This window comes from Xylocopa sonorina, chromosome 4 (assembly GCF_050948175.1).
Source record: "Xylocopa sonorina isolate GNS202 chromosome 4, iyXylSono1_principal, whole genome shotgun sequence".
NCBI classification, from domain to species: Eukaryota; Metazoa; Arthropoda; class Insecta; order Hymenoptera; family Apidae; genus Xylocopa; species Xylocopa sonorina.
In genome coordinates, this window is record NC_135196.1 from 3,265,285 (window position 1) to 3,290,599 (window position 25,315).

Consider the following 25,315-nt stretch of genomic DNA (forward strand, 5'->3'; position numbering starts at 1 on the left):
GCAGTTATTGGTACTCCGTCTTTCGTCGGAGAACGAGACTAGGAGAGTACAAGGAGGGTCCCCAACCCTCCTTGGTACTCTTTGTCTCGCCATGACTTCTTTTTCGCCACCTTTCCACGACAGAATTCTGACTTTGGTCCTCTTCGAGGATCAACCTCTTCACGAAAAGAGAAATCCTAAGGGTGAAAGTGAGGTAGGCTCGTTGGGAACCAACGCGAAATTATTATGTTCATTTTAGTTAAAGGGGAGCAGGTAGACATTGCTGCTCCTCTACTTTATGCGGAAGAGCCGGAGAATCATTTGTTGAATCGTTGAATCTCTGTGTTTCTTACCTCTCTCAATCGGCTATCGCAAAAGTTATCTTTTTATAAAGAATTCGAATAGTTAAGTAAATGTTACTTATCGCAATGCGAATTTACTTTCTAAACTACCTGAAGACAATTGAAGCATCCGTGTTGATTTTTTTACAACAATTAGTTCGAGCATCGCAAGCATTAGTACTTCTATCTCCTGAATTTGATGATTTTAAGTGAGAAATAATTTGTTTACCTAAATAAACACTGATAAATAATTACTATTTAATATTAAAGACTGTGTACGCTGGTACACTCGTGTTTGCAAAGGCTGAAACTAATTAATTCAGTCGCGTTAATCTTTAATTCCGCGCTGAAAGGGAGCTTTTGAATAAGAAACGACCCAATTAACGGGTTAAGGACCTAGGATACGACAACTTCGTTTAATTCCGTCTCGTACGACAGAATCCTTTCAATTCCCTTAATTACCACGCGGACAGTGGCGGCGATTTAAAAAGGAATAGCCTCCCGACTACTCGAGGCTAAAGTTAATCACACGTGCTGCAGAAACGAGAGCTGTGACGCGAATCGATCAGGTCAGCCTTGGGTGATCGCGATTAATTGACCGCAAAACGGGCGGATCGTCTACGAAAAAGGCCGATTTAATCGAACTAAATGCGAACACGTACGCCGGGTTTAATGACGTCCACCGGTCGGTTCTGATCGATAAAGTGTAATAAATATAATTACAACGGCAGAAAATGGAGGCGCGCGTCAGTTTGTGATTGTACGCGTCATTATCATGGCGGAAAAGTATCGTGGAATTTAAACCGGTCGTTGTAATTGAAAATGCATTCATTAGCGTCACGTACTCCTATAATTCCTCGAGAGATGTAGAAACATTGATCGTGATCATTTTGCTCTTTTTCTAGCTGTAGAATGGACGGGCCGGCGGTATTATCGATGCCGCCGATAACCGCGCCCCAAAAATCAGCACAATCGCCGCAGCCGCAGTCGCATTCGAAATCCAATCAGGTATCGTGTGTGGTTTGATATTTTTAATTCTTCAAGCGACGGACGAGAATGATTTGTTTGTAACTAAATTAACGCCGCTTTCGTTCCTGTTTTTTTTCCTTTTTTTTTGTTACCAATAGCCAATCGATTCTGAATTATTATCAACAACTTTGATCCCAATTTCTGCACAATTAATTAATCACAAGCCTACAAGAACACCACTTGTGTCTCTGAGGAATGATCATAAAAATTTCGAAATTACAAAACGGAAGCTGCAGAATAATTCTCGAAAAAGAATCATTAAGAGTTTTTAAGCGGTTATGCTCTACTTGGTAGCAAATTTACCCGAGTTTTGAGTTGCAACATCCGAGGACCACGTTGTGTACCTAAAGCGTCAGGAGTTGCAGGTGGGCACCGTGTCTCTCTACGGGATTCACATCGTCTCTCTGGTAATCGAGGGTCAGGAGAGGCTCTGCTTGGCCCAGATCAGCAACACGTTGCTGAAACAGTTCAGCTACAACGAGATCCACAATCGGAGAGTGGCGTTGGGCATCACCTGCGTGCAATGCACCCCCGTCCAGCTGGAAATCCTCCGCCGTGCCGGTGCCATGCCTGTTTCCTCCAGAAGATGCGGCATGATTACGCGAAGGGAAGCCGAGCGTCTCTGCAAATCGTTCCTCGGCGACAATGCGCCACCCAGGTTCGTTCAATTTCAAAAAGCACCGCTGCCAAATCGTTCTATACGTGGTATCTTCTTGCGATGTGACGATGTTCAAACGAAACGCAAAGAGAACAAGCCTCAACGGTCCTGAAAAATATTTTTGCATTAGTGTTGTTATTTGTTCGCCAATATAAAAAGTAAATAAGTTTCAACGGTCAAGTACATAATCCCAACAGATTTGAAAACCACAAATCTTAACTCCTAAAGTAACTTTTTCCTAAAAGTAACGATGCACACTGATCATCTTCTTGTACTCTTCAAGGTTACCGGAAGACTTCGCGTTCTCCGTGCACCACGAGTGCGCTTGGGGTTGCCGGGGCGCATTCTTACCAGCGCGCTATAACAGTTCCCGCGCGAAATGCATCAAATGCGCCTACTGCGGCCTCTTCTTCTCCCCGAACAAATTCATCTTCCATTCGCACCGAATCGGCCCGTCCGACAAATACGTGCAACCGGACGCGGCGAACTTCAACTCGTGGCGTCGCCACATGAAGCTGTCCGGGAACCCGCCGGATGAAGTGGTCCACGCGTGGGAGGACGTGAAAGCGATGTTCAATGGCGGCACCAGAAAGCGATTGCTTAATAATCCGACTTCAAGGGAGTCGCCAAGCCCAGCGAAACAACCAAGATCATCCCCCACTGCACAAATACCTAACCTCGTCCCGTCAACCACGCACCCTCGGGTACCGCCATTCCCGGAATTACCACTACCGTTGTCCAGAAGCTTAGTGATGGACTATGTCTGGCATCAACACCAACAAGCGGCCGCTGTGGCTGCGGCGAAGACACCCGGATTTCCGTTCTCCCCGTACGCTCTACCATGGCTGGCCAAGAGAAGTCCAGTTCTATTTCCTGGTGAGTTTACGATCCCGTTATTTATTAGGGACTCCTCTCCCCGCTTGTAAATAATTCTTTGATTCTGTTTGTACCAATAATAACTTTTCCCAAATCATGGCACTTGTAGTTCTTCCGGTTTTTAGAGTTTTAGTTTTCTCTCTTTTGTCTCTTGCTATATGACTTGTCCGTTTGATTTATACTTTTCTGTTACCATACTCTAAGCGTCAAGTGTACAATAATAATTGCAAAAATTTCTATGCAAGGAAAATCGGCCAAACTCGAATTATCAGTTTTACAAGGTTATGTCTACGAGTAAGATTCAACGGTTAGATTCTGTGTTTTTTTGGCAAATTTTTTGGTGTGGTAAACCAAATTTGAAACTTTGCGCGAAATATGTCTACGTGAATATGCATTCTGATAGATTTATCTTTGTATTTTTTTGATTTACTTTGTTCCGGGATAAGTAGATTATAGAATAATAAAATTAATAACGGTAGCACTCACTGTGCACTACCGTAGCACCACCAATGGAGTTATAACGCGTATTTATGTATTTAACTGTAACTCTTGCTAACAACATGCAACGGATTAAATTATGGTGTTATGTTTAAGAGGTTTTTCAGTGTAAATTTACAGTTTAATTGGACGGTTGAGAATGATTACTTGTGAAAGTAGAATTTTCATTTTGAAAATGTCCAAGTTTACTCTTACTCTAAAAATGTTTATTATTTCATTTCTTACTCCATTCGAAATCATATATACATACATATATTCAACTATTTGAAGAATAAGAAAGTTTTCTCTTCTATAATTGTTCTACATATCTTTAAACGCATGCTAAGCCTTGTTAAAGTACGTAATCCCAAGGAATCATGTACAATTGCAAACATATTTGGAATTCATCGTCGCAGCCAGTGAAATACTATTTTTCGCCGTAGAAGTAGAGCGACGATACATGAAATTACCCTGGCATAGCACGAACCTCAAACCCAAGCCCAAAAGAAGTACGTTTTAATAGTTAACGGCTAGTTTACGTAATGCGTAATAAACCGAATTAAATGCGTAACAAGCAGAAATTACATTGGCCATTCGAGTTCATTAGTATAATTACATAGAATATGTGAACGCGAAAAGTGCGTTACGGCAGCGATCGTATGCGTGTAAGGTAATGGTATTTGATAATAATTATTAATGCCACGGTCCTACGTTCGAGTGCACATCGTACGATCAATTAACGTCGCTATTTCGATTTACTTGCGGCGTTCGTATTAATCAATCGAAATTATTTAAACTAATAGCAAACGAAATCCCCGTGGGAGGGGCACGACCGTTAATGTATCAGCCGCGTGCAAAAGTTACAAACGGTATCAGCTACAAATTTTCGTCACAAGTCCATAAGCTATTTAGGGGATTAACTTAACGGTGGTACACAACAGATATCGCTAGTTAAGTGTTTCAGATTCATTGAATATCCGTGTACCCATATGCAAACTTCGCTGAGTAACGAACATTTGCGGACGTGCTTTGGCAATGGACTCCCCCTTAATATATTACGCTTGATGAGAAACGATAAAGAGAACAATGTAACGCTCAATTATAGTGACACTAAAAATTGTATTATACGAGAGTTTACTATGTTAGCGAGCTATATTTTGTCTGAGATGAAGACTGAGAACGGAAAAGAAGAAGATTTTCCAATAGAATCATGTAAACATGTGAACTAACTATCAGCGTTACACGATAAGAATATAAAACTTTTTTCAAATTCAAATTGATCTTATGAATTAACGCGTACCATCTGAGTAAAATGTATTAATTTTCAGGACCTCTGCCACCACCGATAAGCGGTTCCAGTCCCACAGAACAGCTGATACCGACAGTGAGCCCGTCGTTGCATCAATCCGCCTTCCGTCCCGTGATCCGTGGTCCGCCGATCATCGAGCCGGTCGCTCAAGAACCGCCGTCGGATACCTCGGTGTCCAATAAAGAGGACAACTCCGACGACGAGGTGGACATCGAGACGACAGAGGACGATCCAGTGACGCCTCTGAACATCGCCGTTCAGAATCTTCATTCGATCTCGAATTCAGCGACCAGCAGTCACAGTGGTCGCAACTCACCTCAATGCTGGAGTCCACCACGAGAAACGGTAAGCGATTTCTAGTCCGCTATTCGCTGTGGAAACGATAGAGACCGTCGTTCGTGAACCACTCGCGAACCTGAATTTTTAAGCGAAAGTAAACTTAGATAAAGTACGATGAAAGCTTATATTGTATATACTTCGAGGTTTAATTCGATCGAATTCAGTACTGGAACAGCGGATACACAAAATGTGACACGCGTTTCGAACAAAGAGCCTGAAGTTGACAAGGCTCCTGAAAATGAGGATACTACCATATACGGCGAGGCATTTTATTAATTAATCGTAGCTCCATTAACCCCATGTTGTAAGCGTGACGCTATAATATTTCCCAGCGACAGCCACGTGGCCATTGTTGCACCCTTCGATCGTAACGAAGTTACGAAAGCTTCCATCGGCAATGGGTTAGCAAACACTTGACACTCTCGGCGAGGAAACGTTTCTGAAAATATGTCGACCGCCCTCGCGTGTACATAAACACGCGATCGGTAATTCGCAACAATCACGCTCTAGTTCAAACAGCCACTTGTCCACGTGCGCACGCTCGCGTGAAAGTAAACGAAGCTTTGCTTGCTATTCGCGTGTATATGATTTGTAAAAAAATATGCTCTTGAAAGAGTAGAACTCGATTTAACGAAGTTCTGTAGCAACTGAAAAGTCGTTCGACCATCTGGTTTATCCTTACGCTTATTAAAGAGACGAAGCGTGTTCTCACTGTAAACATTGGCGTAGCAAAAAGCAATACATTAAAGCGTCAGCAAGAATCCTTAATCATTCAGTAGTGAATAAAGCTATATATTCTCGTCGTTTAATAACGGAGTATATTTATATTGGAAGGAAAGTAGCTCCACCCGTGAATACCGACCCCTTCTGTAAACGTGCAGCGAGATAACTTTGGGTTACGTGATATCGAGCAAACAACTTTGCTCCGTGTTAATCGAATTAAACGCAGTCGTACCCACCAATTGGCTGTAATCGAGTCAAACCTTTCCCAGATATCGCTCGTACTGTAAGAACTAACTAATAAATGAAAAAGATGGATAATAATTGAGTGCCCACAAAAACAGCTCAATAGTTACAAAGCATCTTCTGTTTTAACAAGTTTTAACCGTGGTTCTAACCGTGGTTCGTTTGTTTCCATTAAACCATGGAAATTATCAATATTAATCACACCCAATTCGCCAACTTTTCCTCCTCCCTTTAATATCCCTCCAGCTGAAAACCATCAACACCTCGACTCTCGAATTCAAAGGAGCCATCTCCTTTGACGCATCCGGGACTCGCAGCCCAATATTAATGAGCGGTACACGAGAAATCCTCTCTCGTTGCCGTCAATACGCCATTGAGCCAAGCGAACATTCAGTCGTGCAGGGCTAGAGGCAAGGAGTGACAGACGAACATAGACAGACAGACAGAGAGGCAGAGAGAAAGAGAGAGAGAGAGAGAGGGGGGGGCGAGAGTTGCTTGCCACGTAATACTGCTCGACGTCCCTAGAATTTGCTCTGCGGTTTGACTGCTCGTGCGGCTGCCCCCGTCAATTGCGATAATTATTGTGTCAGTAAATACTCCGTAGCCATACGAACTAACGGGCTCGCGCGATCGACTGGACGTAATATGCTCACAGCGTGCGGGTACACTTACGATATAATTAAATGAATGACCGCGATGTTATGCTGGCGTTACGCTCTGTCACGTGAACCGCCTTCGCGTCCTTTCGCGAGCGCGCCGGAAATTAATTATCATTTCCTTGCGCGACTCGGTTTCAACGCTGTTTCGCTGAATACCAAATTTCGAACAAGCGATAACTATAGAAATAACCGTGACACTGCCGTGGCAACTTGAGCACAACCGTGATCTAATCAAATGTACGCACATCTAACTCCGAATCAGCAACAAAATTTAATTGGTCGCAACAATCGTAACAACATGCCGCGTTACCGATTGAACATCGTTCTTTGAAAGGCGCTTGAGAGAAGCACAATTAGCAATAATTATCCGCAAGAGGTAGAAGGAAAGAAGAGGCAGAGAAAGGGGGTGAGAGAAGGAGAGGTAGTACGGAGGGGTCGAGCAGGATAAGCCATCCGGATTGCCAGACAGCTTTTCAATTCACCCTTGTTGGTGAACGTGTCGAGTGGGACAGATCCGTATTTTGTGAAGAGACTCACCCAAATCTCTGCCCCTCTCCATGCCTCGTCTCGACGACATCGAGTGTACGTACACGTAGATATCCGTCACAAAGGTACACGTACAAGAGGACGTGGAAAGCCCAGTTACTGCATCGGCCGGCACAGTCCTGCTCAGGCCACAAGTGTATCCCGGTAACTAAGTAATCCCCGAACGTTATTTGCAGTTATTTCTCGGTTCGACGGGCAGGCCTAGGGATCTGCTATTTTCATTTCCACCGCATCTGTATACGATTCCTTCTGCTCCGTCTCTGAACAAACCTGTCCGCCTTTCGTGATTATTTATTTCAAGAGGGTGTCGTTTATTGGTATCGAACTATTCCCCATTTTTACAGATGTAAGATTAGTTATCGGAGAGGAGTGATGTGTGACCATTCGGATATATATAGTTGCATTTTTTGTGATAAGTGCAATATAAAGATATTGTGAGAGTGAAAATTGAAAAAGTCGGAATAAAATTAATCTCCGTAATCGCTAAAGAATTCCGATGTCCCTTCAGAGGAAACAGCCGAGCAATATGCTTGCGATGTTCTCTCAGAGGAGACATCCAAGTACAAAGGGTTAGACAAAACGAAATTAAATGTGAATTCGAAAGAGGTATACGGTTGTACCAATGAAAAGAGAAAACAACTGATGCATTAATGAGGATAAAAGTGAAACGAAAGGTTTTACGTATTCGAACGGCATGAAATAAGGGCAAGGCGATTACCGATTTGAGATGCTTCTCTGGTCAATTAAGATCCTTTTGGTCGATCGTGATTAACGAATGTCCCGAGCTCATGTCAGTTTCCCCTGGCATCGGGTTTCCGTTGGAGAGGTGCACGAAGACACTCGCAGACTTCCTCCAACATCCATTTAAATGCAATTAAACGGCGTCACGTAGAAGAGGGAAGAGAGGAGAGTTGGGAACGTTTAAATCAAACTCCGGCTGGTTTAGTTAGTTTCGACCGCAACTTTTAATTGCGCTTCGACCGTCTGGAGAGCCATTAGATTTTCGAAGGGGCCCGACCCGTTATACTTCTTTCAACTTGCTCCTCGCTAAGCGACACCATCTTCTTTTCGTCTACCGTGAATGAAATTTTTAATTAGACGCTCTTCCTCCTCTACATCGTCCGTTGCGATGGAACAGTATTTATAACATTTTCCTGTCGCAATGTTACGTTTACTTTGAACTTGTGTATTTAATAATAGCTTTGGTTCCTTCACCGACGACGTGGTTAGTCAATTCACAAGGAAGCTGCAAACGTACAGCAATCTAAATTTCTCCAGAACTAATTGTTGATGTAATGGATCAAACTTGACGCTTCAGCCACGATGCGTTTAAATACGAAATCATTCACAAAACTGTTCACGATGTTCATTGCTTTACTTGGAATCACATATGCACCACTTTGTTCGATAATCTTCAGCCATTTCTTCGACAACACCATGATAGAGTCGCTATAAAGTTTGTGTTGTTTTTGATTTAAAAATTGTGAAACACAGTTTTCATGCAAAGAGTTCTGCAAAGACCGAAACAAATAAGGCTGAATGCATTAAAATTTCTCAGCCAAGTGTTCTCAATTTCGGACAAGTCGCTGTCAACGTGGTACAGGACAACCTTCCTGTCCAAGTCCAAGTCTATTAGTTTACCTGGTGGGAACGACTCATAATTCACGATGCTTTTCCAATCCCACCAAACACACAGCATAATCATTTTGGGTGTCAATGTCGAATTTGCCACAGACTGTGGAGCTTCTTCTCTCTTCGATCACGATCTTTATCGCATATTGTTGTCGTAAGTTATCCATTGTTCATCGCTCGTGGTCAAACGCTTTAGAAATGGCTGGATTTCGTTACGTCTCACTAGAGATTCGCCGATAGAAATACGATCGAGTAAATTTTTTTCAATCAAATCATGTGGCATCCAAACATGGAGCTTCTTTTTGTAGCCAGTTTTCTCTAAATGATTTAACACTCTTTGGTGGTGGATGTTTAGGTCATTAGCGACTAAATTATCTTTTGGTTGTTGCTTCTGATGATGTATCTTGTCCATGTGCAGCGTAAACTTCGTGGACCCGTACAGCATTTGCGCCTTTATTGAAATAAAATTGGAAAATGTAACGCAGTTGTGTGGAAAGTTCACTTATCTTCACGGCATATTATCTTATAGCGGATTAGTAGAATTCCAACACCTTTTGCACATATACTAGCTTCGACTGTCAACTGTTAAATGATATTAAGTCGGATTTGTTGCGACTCGTATACTTCGAAATTTGGGACATAAACTCTATCTTGTGCACAAAAGGCACAATAGTTTTTACACAACATAATAGATAGCGTAACTTCTCTTCCACCTGCGCTTCTTTTTTCGTATCCGTTTTGCTGATATTCTTCTGGGCTTTGCCCGCTTTTTTCACCGCTTTTCCACTGCTCTTTGACGGCATTGTCGACTGCTAGTTATCTCGGGTACTGTTCGAACCGAATCTCTTTCGCTGTCCATGTTAAATTTTTATGCGTTTTCAAAATATATTTAGAGGTCAACTACGGAAAATGAAATATCGCCAATGTCAGAGTTGTAAAAATGTAAAAATTCGAACCATAAATAGAATAATTCCTAACTCGAAGTTGCGTGAAATAATATTGCACGTAACTCCATTACACTTTATCTTAGAGGATCGTTTAATTAAGAACGTCCAGTTGGCATTTTTAAGAACCAGTGAGCACCGTTAAAGTTTCTCCCCGCTCGGAGCGAAATGTCAACATCTGACCTTATATCCGTGGAACCCTTCGGGACTCTGTGATTAAATTGACTGGCATATCGCACGATTGTACGAACATCCATTTAAAAAAGTTAACCCGGTAACATTTACCTCGATGAAAACCCGCTGCCCTCAACAGTACCGTCTATCGCTATACGCCGTTTAAAAAGCCATTAATCTTACATAATTCCAAATCACTTTCATCTGCAGATACAACTGTTCATGTAAGATTGCCTCTGTAAGATTGCTTAGATAAATATGTTTCTGATATAAAAAATGAATTCATCATATCTTGTTCAACGAAAGTAACAATCGTAACTCGAGTAATTCCATTTCCAATTCTTCGTCCGCCTTTGAAATTTATGTTTAAAAAAGAAGAAAGACTAAGCGATGTCAGAAAACGTTGCATAAATTTATTTTAAACGCGAAAAATGTTATACAAAGCTATCGTTCCATTAGTGCACGTAAAACCGTTTTTCCCTTTCAAGTAAATTAGTAATTACCTTCAAAGTAGTAAAGTGGAATTGAGATTTCAGCTAATGAAACAATTGAACTTTTAAAATGATCCTCGCCATTTTTATCCTGATGTTCATAAGCACATTGGAATAAAAATAAAACTTTTGAGGGTATATTTAAGTTGGCGCCCAAAAACTCTTACAAAACTTATAACGGAACAATGCAGAATACAATGAAATAAATAATACTTCTCGATCTGAAACAACTTGCGAAATATATTTGTTCAGCAACATTCAATATTAAATTATTATACTAATGAAATTATGCCAAAATTATCCAATACTCTGATACTGTTCTAAACATTTCCAATACCTCTTCCATCACTCTAAAAATTCTGCATTCGACACTCTGAGTCTCTCTAGTAAGTGCACAAAATGTTTCGATCCTTAACTCGTTATCTCGAACAATTCAAGCTGTACCCAGTAAAACTCATTCAACATTCAACGCTTGAAAAAAAAATGATTCTTATGTATCTTACATTCACCAAGAGTAAACATATCTAAGTGGAGGAAGGTGGTCCTTTGGAAAAACCGTAATCGTAACAACAATTATTCAGCGCAGGGATACGCGGCTGGCAATTACACGCGTCGGTTTCAGGGAACACCGCGGATATTGTCGTTGATTTAATGCAATTTGCTGGAGATGCCCGTGGGACGAAACGAAGGTCCGCTATGGAAGTCGTGGGCGGTGACTGTTGATTTAATTATAATCGTCAGCTCCGCCCAGCACCCTCGAATTCGACCCAACTTCCGTCCTTTATTTTCCCCTCCGCTGTTCCGTCCTCCTCTCACCCTTAACCTCGCCTAACCTAACCAAGTTTCCCTCTTTTTCCCGTTTTCAATCTAGAAAATGTTTTCAACGTTGGAGCTTGTTTACATAATGGAAGAACAACGATTAACTTCTCGTTACGAGGGGCTGCGAAAGGGGGAGAGACATGGTTAACTTGCATTAAACACCTGGCTTTTATGTTTGGATAATTCTAAATAATTCCATGCGACATAACATAACATTTGATTATGATTTACTATTAACTATTTAATTATAATTCTTGATTTATGGAGTATTATGTCTTAAATGATTTACGATAGATATTTTGCTTCGATTAAAAGTTTAAAATAAATCGATAATAAGTTTAAAATAAATAATAAATTCAACGAATTTATCAATATATAATGACGGGTTATATTTTGGAAATATTGCTTACGGGCGCGAAAATTTGAATAATCGAACCGACACGGATCATTGCGCAGATTTCGTCTTAATTCCCACACGGGGTGGTTTTTAATTTCACATTCCACTAGCCTCGAATCGTTTTGAAATTGGCGATTAGTACGTAAAAAAACATTGATCGTTCCCCCAAAAAAAACGCTGAATACCGCCGCCTATTTCGTGGCGTCGATGAAAAGGTTTCGAAATTTTCATTCATCGGGGATGAAACTCGTTAGCTTCGCTGCTGTGTTCACAGCGCAGTTATCTGAATAAGAGGGTTTCAGAGAAAAATTATTTCGCAACTCCCATGTAACATTGAGAATCTGCAAATAATGTTCCGCCAGAATGAACAACGTTTTGCTACGCCCGCGTAATTCAAATTCCATATGCGCTTGCTCGTCTCGCGAATTAAAAAACGCATCCTCTTCGTTCTCATACCTTTCACCGTCTTAGTCAAATTAATTTTTTTTTATTAACAGTTATACATTTCAATCAGTTTCAAGCGGTTTCTTATGAATGAAGTAAATGCATTATTAAATAATTTTTTTAATTGTTTATACATAATTGCGCATGTGGAATATAAATTTATCTATTTCATCGAGAATTCTAAAATTCATCCGCTGCGCGAGATAATAGAGGAATAACCATTTCCAAAGTCGACGAAAAGCAAAAAATTGTTCAATGAAACCGAGGTAACGTGGAGCAAGAGAATCGGTAGCGCAAGATCGAACGCTCTCGAATAAAGCCGACATTATAGGCAGCATAATCAATTCCCCCGGAATAATTCCGCAACACGCTATGAATTTGGTCAAGATCGGCCGACCGGAAGTGATTCGGCTAACACGATTGCGTACTAACATTCCACTCGACGAGTGGTTCGCATCCCCGATCGAAATTTGCACAAGTCGCACTTACATCCAATTATTGTAACCCCTCTCTATCCCTACAGACGAAGAATATTATTATTTACAAAAATTTGACAAATGTTAAAGAAGTAGATGAAATTACCCTTGAATATTTTTTATTTTACAATTTTATGAATAAAAAATATTGTAAAAACTATACATATGTGCGTATAGAAAATAACTATGTGGAACCAGTGTTGCTTGCAATGTAAAAATTTGCGAGTAATACAAAAATAAAAAAAAAACTGAGGAACGCGTTACTGAAAACCAAAAAAAAGATTGAAGATTAACTCTTTGACTACTGTTAACGCCTAGAGGCCCTTAAAAAATCTCCGCTTATGATATACTGTAGGCGCCCAAAAGCACTTAGAAAACTTACAACGCAACAATGCAAAATGCAAAGAAAGAAATAATACTTCTAAATAATTTAAAAAATTAAATAATACTCTTTTTCACCGTTCTCGTTTTAAAGTAACACGAACTCCACCGAAAAGAAGCGTCAGCGCTTCTTTTTTTTAATTAAATCAGCAAGGGTCGTTACCACATAAAAGTTATTAACGTCACGAGCCAAACGTCGCCTTAAATCTCACAAACTCTTTCTCGTAATAAAAACTAGCTCGACAAAGGAGAGTCCGCATAACAAACGACCGAAAACCTGTCCGATATCTCGTATCAATTAACCCCCCCCCCCCCCCCCAACTGGATGAGAATTTAATCGGTCAGGGAATCCTCGGAGGAGGAGTGGTCGCAAAAAGTGCTTTCACGTGCACAGGGCGTATCGATCGCGCGACAATCGGTTGAACGCGATCTATAGGAGAAACTTTTGCCGTTTACGGGATAAAATTGATCCTGTACAGGATGCAGCAACCAGAGGTGGAGGACAAGGCGGCGAAGGGGGTGGCGAACATGGGGGATGTTGGCGCACGCTACGATTGTTTCTCCGTAATCCTTTATTGGATCAACGGGGCTGAAACAATTGAGCGAACCATAACGCGAGGATGGGCTGCCGCTGGTGCAGACGAGTCGTGTCGGTTTTCGGTCTAGCGATGCCGATGGCCCGAACGCGGAGGGCCTCGCCGTGCAAACGGGTTGTGTAGACGCAAAAGGGTGGGACAAAGGGGCGCAGGGATAGATAAGCGAGCCTGGGCTCCGATGATGGGGACGGGCAAGGATTTCTACCTACTTTGCTTCGGCTGAACGGAGTCACAAATGGGAGGACGCGGAAAACTCACCCCCGTGCGGGGTTCCGACGTCCTCCTGCGTTTCGGCTTCGCGTTTTCTCGAATACGCGATTAGGAATAGTTGATACTGAATCGGTAGCGTGGAGAACATTTTCCAACCCACTGAGTTACGTGAATGTTGAGGTATCTTCGAATTTCGATTAAAACACGCCACAAGGACTCTTGTATTTTTCTACATCGGAGCCGGAAATCTTTACATTAGTATTGAAACGCTTCCGTTACAAAACGTGGAGTACTAATATTATTTTACAAAGTAATCGAGTCACTATTATACAGGTGGATTTTACTACTAAAATTAATGCCACTGGCATTACTCTCTAAACGTAAATTTGTCCTAAAAAAAATAATACATTTTTGTACATCAATCAACTTTATATAACTTGCACCTTTTCCCATTTTGATCTCTCCCTTTCCCACAGATCTCTGTCACATCTTTCCACCGCCCTCTGCAATGCTAGAAAAGGCGCCAACAGAATCTACGCGCATCACGTACAAGCAATATAATAACTAGACCATCAGCTAAGATTCGTGGATGTACGCCTTGAATTTTCGCAGTCATCCACTTTGTTCTCACCCTCCGTTCTCGATGCGGAATCTATCTTTCGGACGACTTACCCACGGGAAAACGTGAGAATACAGAGAAGAAACGAGAGCATCGTTTCTAGGATTTGTTACGTCCTCCGTGTGCACCGCTTTCGGTGATAAAATACAGTTATTTATCTTTCGTTTGTACGTGAAGTGTGTTGCAAGATTTCTAAAAATCCTTGTGCCATATTCTGCTTCTGGTTGTACAATTTTATTCGCGTAATAATCGTATTAAAGTGATCACGATACAGCTATGAGAATTTTAAAATTAAACGAGATGTTCCTTCGATTGGTGGCACTTCACCAGTTACCATAAAAATTATATTTTAAATTCAAAATTATTTGTGTAAGTGTGATTACAAATATACAATACTCCACTTGTAATAGTATCAAATCTTTAAGTTTAAATTACTGAAATATTATAATTCAACATACTTGGTTTCTTATATAATAACTCTTTCTATAATAAATAACTTTCTTTTATAAATCGTATCTTCCTCAATTCTGCTATTATTAACTAATTACTGATTGATCTACTCAAACATACCATTGCATCCTTTTAGAACAAAAGCTGTGCAAGTATCTCAACTAAATGTAGGAAAATTATTTGAAGGAAATTAAATAATTTCCCACGTCCAATAAACGTACTTACTTTCTCCTTCGACTCATTCACCAACGGAGAGCCACCTTATTTAGCCTCTCGAATTCGATCGCACGCGATCAGTCCGTTCATTTTCCTCCAAACATCCTGTCATCCTTTTCCACGCGTACCTAATAACACGTCATGAAACCATTCACACTTCAAGCAGATAATGTTTCTTTCGTCATCGCATCTGTTGTTGGCGCATTGTCGCCAGCTTGAATAATCAAAACATCGCAAACGATCTTTGAAAAGGATGATACGCAGGTCGATAATTACGATTGGTTCTGGGGCATACGGGATTAAAATCGGTAGTTCACCGTAACGAATCGATTTGTCACGACGACCCAGTTTGATGCTCGGATTCGCTTGCGCATGCAACGCGGTTGCACGGTTGTTATAAGTAACATATGCGCCTATCGTAAAGATGGTAACGGGGTACTTCGCTCTATCGAACACCTGCTCGTTGACAAACGCATACCCTAAATACGATATTATCTGGTCTCGATCACGATATTATCCGGTTATTATGATATTTTCGCTCATAACTCACGGAGCATTTTAAAATGAATTGTAGAATGCCTTATTGCTCTTGCATGTGTGTAGAGAACCATTTGTAAATAAGTAAATGAAATATTTTAATATTAACCTAACCTAACCTAACCTGACCTATATTTAAATGTTATGCGATGAACGAACGATACATTGAATAGAACTCGACGTTGCGTGACATAATATTTGCAAGAGATACGTATCCTACTTTTGTTTAATTTATTTTACATTGTATCCTGATTTTCATATTAGTATATATTAGTATATATTTTTGCTTTGAAAAAAAAGAATTGATATTTGTAAGTATAAATTTTGCAAATCGTATCATAAAAAGAGAATGACGAATGAAAAGTGTATTGAATAATAAAGTAGAAGTCGCTGAGTATGTTTCGAAGTTACTATCGATTAAAATCTACCCTTTCTAATGTTTCGACTCGTTGAATTATTTCACAATAGATGGATCGACCCTCTTATGCCCCTACTGCGTCTCGTCAAGCTCCTCTGTACACAAAACGTAATTACTCGAAATCCCAAACACCATGAAAATTTGATCGTCGCCTTCGACATCGAACGACGACCGTGAACGAAGATGAAAAATATTCCATGTAACGATTTTCTACTTTGACTTATTTCTAGAATTGAACGGATATAGATACACGTAACGGAGTGCGCATTAACGGTGATAGAAAAGTTGTCGGCTGATAGCGATGACCAATCTCTCGCTGGTAACAAAGCAAATGTAATCGGCGTGGCTTCCGGCGACAGCGTCACGTGACAACCTAATCGTCCTACGTTCGACTGAATATTTAACTGGAGCTTGATGAAGGCGTCACGCTCTACAATCGTATCTAGAATCGTGCATCTCCGCGATTATACTTCGGCGCTCACCATCGTATCACGTGCCACGATGCGACAGTATACGCGAGCCGCGGAATTCAAATGTGCAAACGCGAATAGCGCGTCGTAATTTCGACTTGCGATTTACATCGTTTAATTGGCAACTTCATCGAGCTTAGCGAGTTAAGGGAAATCTGTTGAGAAGAAGCTTCGTAACAAGTTTTAACGGATCAGTTTCTCAACAATGGCGTATAATCAAAGCAATGGATGTAAATAAATAGAATTCTGTTGAGTTTTGTCGAGTATATCATTTTGTAATAGATAAATAATTGAATTGTTTAATACTCACTCTTTATATTATATCTTTTTATTTGTTCACTTGAAACAGATTGAAATTTGAAGGCGGTAGAATCCCAATTAATCTCTGTTTCGAAAGTTTGACTAACATAATAAGTTCTGTTGGTACTGTATGTACATGGAGTGGCAGTTATTAAAAATGCATAATCGCGTGTCGACTCCTTACGTATTTTTACTTTACACGTAGTTTACGTCATGAAACGAACGAAGGCCTGGACGCGGCTTGATTTTTAAATAATGCTCGTCACGCGGCTCTTTCAGAGAATTGATTTAATCATTGAATCTTATCGTAAGCGATCGATACCACACAATACAGAGTTCCAAGCCTACCTCCTACATAATTTAATGGTAATACCATTGTTCGTGTTAAATATTGATTATTTCATTTGCTTATTAACTCACAACTACCGTACCTAAGTGTATATCAGTATATCTATCATTAAGTTTATGTTAAAAGTAAAATGAAATCTTATATAACAGGTAAGAAAAGTATAAAAATCAAATATTGTCGACAATAAAAAATGTTTGTGTTGCAGCAACGACTTTCTAAATTAATGTTCCATGGTACGCTATGTCTGACTATTTGCTGATCTAAACTACTTAAACCCAAGTAGTACATATCGTATATCGCATACAATGCTAACGAGATACGTGCTACTATCGTATTTAAATAAATATTAGAGTTAATCAAAATTCTAATAAAGAATAATTATACTATCAATATATATATATAACTCACTGTTAATGATTAAATTAATTCGTTTTATATGTATAATGCTAAATTTCATTTGCATGCTCACCATAATAAAATCAATGAGATATTGATTTATTTATACACGTGCATTAAATGTCAATCGTAAAATTGCAACAAAAGCGCAGGAGGAAGCAACAAAATTCATGATACTCGATATTAAAAGCTTTAAACGAACGAACTTGCGTTATCGACGAAACTGTACGATCAATTAATTTTAATCAGTTAATATTTCACATTTATTTCCCTCGTGCACGAAATAAAAGGTTAATAATAACGCTCCTCTATAGTACAGAATAAATGGTAATTTTATACGTACATAATTTAAACATTAATCTGCATCCTGCAGAAACACTTAAATTATAATTTATATGTGATTTTTATGCATTTGGTGATCAAAGTGTTAAGAAACATTTCATGAAAGAACATCAAAATCGTTTAAATGAGCAATTCAGATATTCATAATAATATATGTACTAAACAAAAAATCGATTTAAGTACTGCAAATAATTAATAGCGTCCTTCGTTTTTAATTCTTTAAATAGAAAAATTGTTTCGCTGGAACATTACTCAGCAACAAAAACTTGATAAAATTTATTCACTTAACAACTATTCTCGCCAAAGTAATACCAATGAGTGAACAAAAACTTCAAATCAATATCTGCAGTGGATAAGCAATCGATAACAGTTTGTACGATTTATTTTGTACTGTAAAAAATGATTAGTGTTTCCCTCGACCTCGGAGAAGCACCAAAATGTCGATTGAGGTGGGGAAAGGAAGGTCGATTCCCAAAACTAGAAATAATTCAAGCGTTTCGATCGGCGTCGAGCCAAGTGATGATATTAATTTAAGTAATTCGACGATCGCTATCGGCGGAAACATTAAATAAAGTACCGCGTCCCGCTTGTACAGGCAGTCGCGTTTAGATTATAGATCGCAGCCATGGAGTAAACCGACGTTGGTCGCAACACATCGACAGGATTGTGGCCATCGTTGCATAACTGAGTGGTCGTTCGCGATGATTGGATGGTCGTCCTTATTCCATTCAGTCGTTTGTCATTAACGGAGGAAAGTCACGTGTACACGACGTTAACAGCGTTTGCCGATTCCTCGCCACGATTACGTGGTACTTAATGGTTAACTCTTTCGACGATGAGAAGATCGAAATGCACAGTGTACGCATTAGATAATTCCTAATTACGAGGCACCTAATAAGCAAATGAAAACCTTGAACATTTAACAATGCGTAGTATTTTTGTTAAATGTACTGCTTCGATATTTAAAATATATTCGTTTAACTCTAATACTTTATAATTACAGAAATTATAAATTTTAATTCTGTTTAAAGGAAATAGGGAAATATAAGAAATTTTACTGTTTAGTAAATTTGTTTAGTGATAATTTTTTTATCTAATTTCTCTAACTAAACTTTAATCGTGTTTACCAAGTAAGGACATCGACTTGGTGGTCTTAGCGCGTGAACCAAACTTAGTATACAACTGAACGCTCGATTTAGATGATTGTAACAGTTTTCGAATAATTATTGACAAAGAAGTAGAAAAAAATATATGACTAGATAAAGATAATTAATAAGGACCCGTGTTAAAATGTAGATAACGGCTTTCGTTCTAGGAACGAGAAGCTGAAAAGATAGCAGAGGAAGCAGCAGCCACGCGTGATGTTAAACCGGAACTCCAACCGGCAAGAAGTCCCGACTCCTGGCAAGGGAATAGCTTTTATCGACATCTGAATGCAATAAAAGGTATGCAATAATAAATACACTTGCTTGCACAATACTCTACTGTGTCGCTACGATTTCTTATCCATCAGGACGTAGTTAGATACCGTAATAATACGTCATGCAAAACAATACAAATTTCTGTATCGTGTCAAGTTTCATGGTAACATACAAAGCAAAACTACAACTACAACTAACTACAACTAACTGGACTATCGCATGTTAACGCGAGAACAATATTGCTTGCCACGTATCTGAAAAATGAAGCAAGTTCATCGAGCAACTTCAAAGCAACGATCTTCTCTACGAATCGCGTCGCGTATGCAAGGATGCCTCTAAAAAAACTTTCAAAAATCAGCGAATCCATTAAAAACCAAATGAACGATCAAATTATCTGAAGATTCACAAAATTCTCCCAACAGAAATAGTAAACGTGACTACGGCGAGCATTCTCCAGCTATGTCGTCCTGACATCGGCAATTAGTAATTAGCGCGGCAGAAGAGGTTCAAGGGAAGACCGGGAGTTTCAATTAATTAGAGTAATTAGTCGCGACCGGAGTGTTAACTGAGAACGAAGGGTTGCTTCGATATCAGACGCGGGGGGTGGATCTTCGAGCCGGTAATAACGCGAAAAGGGGTTGCGGGTGAACTCCTCTCCGGACGAGGAGGCGTGATTTCCGACGACGCTTGCGCGCTTCCGCCTCGAAGCTCGACGAAACACCGCGACTCATTTCTTAACTCTTCCACCACCTAATAATACTTGGCTGTCCAAAGTATTGCCACCTCTATCCCTCTGCATGGACCCATTCACTTATACATCAAAAAGTTGCCTCACAGTTTAAGTAAAAGATATTAGATCCTTGGTTAAAATTATTCAGACACTCGTGGAAGAATGTTATCTGTTAAAATAGTTAAATTATAAATAACTAAACCTAGAAAATTTTTTCAGTATACTGTCCCATTTTTCGAAACAACACTTTCAATGGAAATGCAAAAATAAGAGACACGTAAACGTACCGAAGAAACATTATTTCAAATGAAAATCAATCGACGAGAGTCGCTCACCTTTAATCGGGCGCAGCATGTTCGACCAACTTTCGAAATCGACTGGGCCCCTGCAGCGTGGTTCATTTCCCATTCGATTTAAATGAATAAATGAAACGGTTTTTCAATTCCGTTTGTATTCGCCTTTGACCCGGCGGCGCGCCGTGGAATTTTGTTAATTTCCAACAATGTGATGATTGCAGGAAACGAGCCGAGCGAGAGAACGGGAACGAATTGTTCCGCTTGTCATCCGCGAGGAATATTTTACAGTCAGATCCATAGCCCGTCTGCGCCCACTAATTAATCGACACGAGACGCGGGATAAAGGGGGCGAATGAAGGAAGGAAGATCGGGGGGAGGGGGTCGAGACAGAGGGAGCGATTGAAAAAAGGGGAAAAGGAGAGTAATTCAAAAAGACACTGTAAATTAGGGATCTACGTCGGTATTCAGGTTGGCTCCATTCAATTCCAATTAGTATAAAGCGCGCTGATCCAACGGTTCCTTTCTGTCCCAGTTCTTATCCAATGAGTTAGAACGATTAGAGCCATTAATAATTTCAAATATTTCAATGTATTTCAAAATTGTTTAGGATTTTATTGAGTGATCAGTTACCTTGGTTAGTTGTGCGGAATATTTTTCATTTTCCAAGTATTTCGGCCAACTGCAACGTTGTTATGATTATTATATATTATTATATATGTTAATCTTGTTCTGTTAAGGATACTCGATGGAATAATGATTCGGATGATACTTATTTTCATTTTTATCCTAGGCGCTAGCGTTCCACATTACGTTCATGGCGCAGGTAATATGAAATAGAAAATTGCTAGTCAATTACAAAGACTTCTTTGAAGGCAAAATATATTTTTTGTTTTTCAATTTGTAATCTTAATAATTGCATTGTAAAAGCGCACATGTATCGAGTTTGTTGAATTGAAATTATTTTTGAGAGCAAACCTTGAAACATCGAAGTGGTGGAGAGTAATTAGTAAATATTGTAAATCTTTATGGATTTTCCATCGACGTTGGTCCTTCTCAAGTCGTATCGTTCAATTCAAATCGCGAGAAAAGTCTAAAATATCAGGAAATCATAAATAGCATTTAATTATTATGCATTTTTTGTTATTCAAAAAAAATAACACGAACGAAATTATGTAATATATAAATGGTTTGAAATAAGAGTCATTTATCAGGTAGTCGAAAATGAATCAACTTTTTCAGATTAATTATACCAGATGCTATTATAAATATACGTGTAATTAAATTTTCGCGATACATAGGTAGACAAAATGCGTCAAAATATAAAAATTACTCGCTCGAGTAATTGATTTATTTGGCTCTCGACCACGTAAATGCGTATAATCGCCATGTTTCGGGCGCACACATAGTACTCTAGATGATCGACCGTGTTACACCTCTTAAACGTTAAATGGCAGGAAAACTGTTGTTGGAAACGAATACGATGATAAAAATCTAATTGTGGAAACGAATTCTTGACGATACTTATCCTTAGAACTAGTAATACCATAAACGAATTAGAATAGCTAGGAACGTCCATACATACATTCTTTCCAATTTATTGTAAATATATCTTTATAAAGTATTGATTTTTTAGTATCGTCTTCATACATCGTATATTATTACCATTTTCGTATATCATTCACGTAGAAAATAGTATTTATGCAATAATTATCAAAATAGTGAAAATTATGTTTAATTTTTCTTGTACTTTTCATTCCATATATTGAACATAGAAATATATGCCAAAATTGAATTGAATTTGACTACTAGAAATTAACACTAGAACTATCAGAAAACTGTCACATCGACCATTGTCTTAAATTTATTTTTCACTGTAATCTATTTATTTTATATTTATTATTTTAATTATTGAAGAAAAATACTTTTAAATGTGAAGACGATCCTCTCCGAAATGAAAATGTTGCCAACAATTCTAATAACTTTTACCAATTTGTTGATGAATCATTTTCATCCAGCTGGTCTCTCTAGTAGTTAATGTAATATACAGAGCTATCCACATAAATTGATCATTTAAGATCATGTGTGAACAATTAATGTATAAAGAAACACGTACATATGTTACAATAATTTTTTTTTAGTTGCTCATGTATATGTATATACATAAAGTTTTGTATAATAATTATTTTCTTTTGCAAGTTGCATAAAGCTTTGAAGGTCGCCCTGATTTTCTTAAACGAAACAGCTCGACTACAAAAGCAAAAGTAGCATTGAAATATAATAAATTTCAAGCAAATTTTAAAGAAAAGTTCTTCTTTTAAAATAATGCAACACTTTTTAATTGCGTGAGAAAATAACGAATAAAAATTTAGGCTGTTCTTCTGCAAAGCGACCAAGGTGACCTTCAAAACTTCTCGCACAAGCAACAGATAAGAAAATCATTATTGTAACATATGTCTTCAAGTTCTACCGCGAATGAAAAGATATAAACCACCCTGTATTCTGCATTATTCTTATTTCGACAAATCATGACGCATTAAATATGATATAGGAACATTACATTCGCGGAACGAAACGTCTCGATTCGCCGATATTCGAGAGTTAAATTACATATAATTTATCAAAAACCTGCATACGAGCCCAATACCGTGGATAGTAAACAATAAGAAGGATTAATCCTTTCCATTGTAATAATTGCTCTAATTATAGTACATCGAGGGCCTGCAGCCGGAGATTGGCTCCTCGGCAAGAGTCAGAATGCTGTGCAATATACTCTTTACGGTTATTAGCTTCCCGAGCGAATGGCTACGCTTTGTGAAAGCTTTTCACGTAAAAGAGATCACGGGAATATCCAAGAATGCTCTAGCGGAAATGCAAACAGATTTTCTCCGTCGCTACCTATGTACCGGAAGTTACAGCTGGACCATTCGTATCGATAAGGAGAATCTCTGTACCACGACGTTGTATAGTCAAACGCCTATAAAAAAACGAATAATTCCTTCTGCTTTTTATCTAGTAGAATACCGGTGTATACGCAGCAGCTGTAAGAACGCATCGTTGAGAAAAGAAAGTAACAAGTGTAGGCGATAGTGGAAACACTACGTGTAATCCAAGTAACAATAAAAGTTCTGATCACTGGTGTACGTCGGTCTTGTTATTCGATTTGGGGAGCTTTATGTGCTTCGTGCATTCCTTTTCAGTGGAGAATTCAACCTGCTACGAACCTCTTCCCCTTCGTCAGATTTGAAAAAAAGTATTATTAATAGGGGGAAAATCTAAATGCACTTTCACGAAACCACAGCTATAGATAAAATTCATCGCAGTAGTAGCAATAGCTTTTTGGAAATATCTGAGGCTAAACGATGGTAACAATGTTTCTGACAACATATTATATCTCAATAAGTTATCCCCATTTCTGCATAATTACCTGTGAGAAGCGTAATTACCATTTTTGTTTGAGCTTCGCTGAAAAAAAAAACAAAATATTTATTTGTAACAACAGAAAATCCATACAGGCTGCTTGGGGTAGAAAATGACTGGAACTCACGTAGGCGTAACGAATGGTAAGCTGTTTCGAGGTAGGCCAAGAGAAACAAATCTTTTTCAATTACTGGAGAAACTGGTATGCAGTAGAATGCACGGTGTAATCCTGCTCGTTGGACGATGTATACCGGCTGTGAAATCCTGAGGGAGCACTCCCGCCTACTACGCGCGGACGCTCCGATGAGCAGAAACCCTTAACGGATACAGCTCCGTGGTCCCTGGACGATCGTCAGCAAAATTTCAGATTTCGACCACGTATGGTACTTACGTGTGCTATTCTTGCAGAGAACCGAGATGGACTCGATCGCCTTTTTATCCAACGTTACGCAATCATACGTGTTGGATGAAGAATTTTTACCTTGCTCCGTTCTACGTTCTTCAAGTTTGTTCAGCTTCCGTTTCATGACTGTTCCCTGAAAAATGGCCTCCAGTCAGTGGATACAAACTTAAAAAGGAAATGAGTAGCCTTGTCGTCTTATAACTTCTCGCATGAATAAGATTCATCGGTTCTTTTCCTGTTACAAATGCTTTCGGTTTTGGTACGACCCTTTATAGTGGCACGTGTATCGCCAAGACGTGAGGTAGTTACGGAAGAAATCGGCGCGAGAAAAGCCACTCGTACTTGTAGATTCCTCCCGTGAGGCGGCGGAGGCCAATTTGCCGGAACATTAGCCGCAGACGGTGTTTCTTCGACGATGCCTATTATTGACATTGCCCGCTCGCGATTTACTATAATCGATAGTGGCGTTTCTCCAAATTCGCCTCCACCTCGCAAATGAATTCTGTCGCACTCTAAACTTCACCCTTGCGAGAAAAGATTCTCGATTAGATCTGTTACGCAAGCAAAATAAATCGGTTGCATGAAAATTAGGAATGTAAAAAAAATTTTTCAAAAATAAACGTAAAGTTACTCAAAATCGTACCCCTCAAGAACATTATTGAAAATTCCTTTTTCTAAATAATTACAAAAATAATAGAAACATTGATGGTCTTTGAGAGCGGAAAAACAAGTACAGGTCATTATTTTCAAATAGTTTTCACTGTGGCTTCAGGCGGTAATATAAGAACGTATCGAGGACCAATATAACGAGCAAGGATTTAAACACAACTTTCAGTCGTCTACAATAAAGTCGACAAACCGGGTATTTAAAAAAACATTTTAATTGCAGGAGGTAAGCCGCTTACGTGCCCCTCTCTCGTGCATTAATAAAAACGACCCTCCTGTTATGGGATACGGACGAGCAGCGAGCATTGTATCTGCGCGAAAGTAATTCGACTTTTCGTTCAGAGAGAAACATCCTACGATCAATCTTTTTTTTAAACCCAAAAAGAGGTCGGGTAACAATGGAAAAAATTCAATGGAACGTTGCGACAGTGGACCGACCGAATTATAAAAGCATACCACGTTCGAATTATTTGTACGATTAAAAATTGTTTCTTCTCAAACATTTTTTGGACTCTATTCAAATATACAACTGGATGAAATTA

At 39.2% G+C, this 25,315-nt stretch overlaps 2 protein-coding genes and 1 pseudogene across 2 annotated transcripts; 2 read left to right on the forward strand and 1 right to left on the reverse strand.

Annotated features, from left to right (window-relative positions):
* The first annotated feature begins 1,232 nt into the window (after positions 1–1,232).
* On the forward strand, positions 1,233–20,627 carry Fuss (SKI family transcriptional corepressor fussel). Its single transcript, XM_076894166.1, has 6 exons — positions 1,233–1,328; positions 1,706–2,007; positions 2,291–2,883; positions 4,689–5,014; positions 19,156–19,285; positions 20,509–20,627. Exons 1-6 carry the CDS (start codon positions 1,233–1,235, stop codon positions 20,607–20,609), a joined length of 1,548 nt encoding a protein of 515 aa, XP_076750281.1. The 3' UTR covers positions 20,610–20,627.
* On the reverse strand, positions 8,351–9,614 carry LOC143422878 (histone H2B-like; annotated as a pseudogene).
* Positions 20,628–20,677: 50 nt separating the features above from the next.
* LOC143422643 (uncharacterized) lies at positions 20,678–23,653 on the forward strand. The gene is made up of 4 exons (XM_076893445.1): positions 20,678–20,755; positions 22,994–23,373; positions 23,485–23,537; positions 23,586–23,653. Exons 2-4 carry the CDS (start codon positions 23,042–23,044, stop codon positions 23,651–23,653), a joined length of 453 nt encoding a protein of 150 aa, XP_076749560.1. The 5' UTR covers positions 20,678–20,755; positions 22,994–23,041.
* Positions 23,654–25,315: the final 1,662 nt, after the last annotated feature.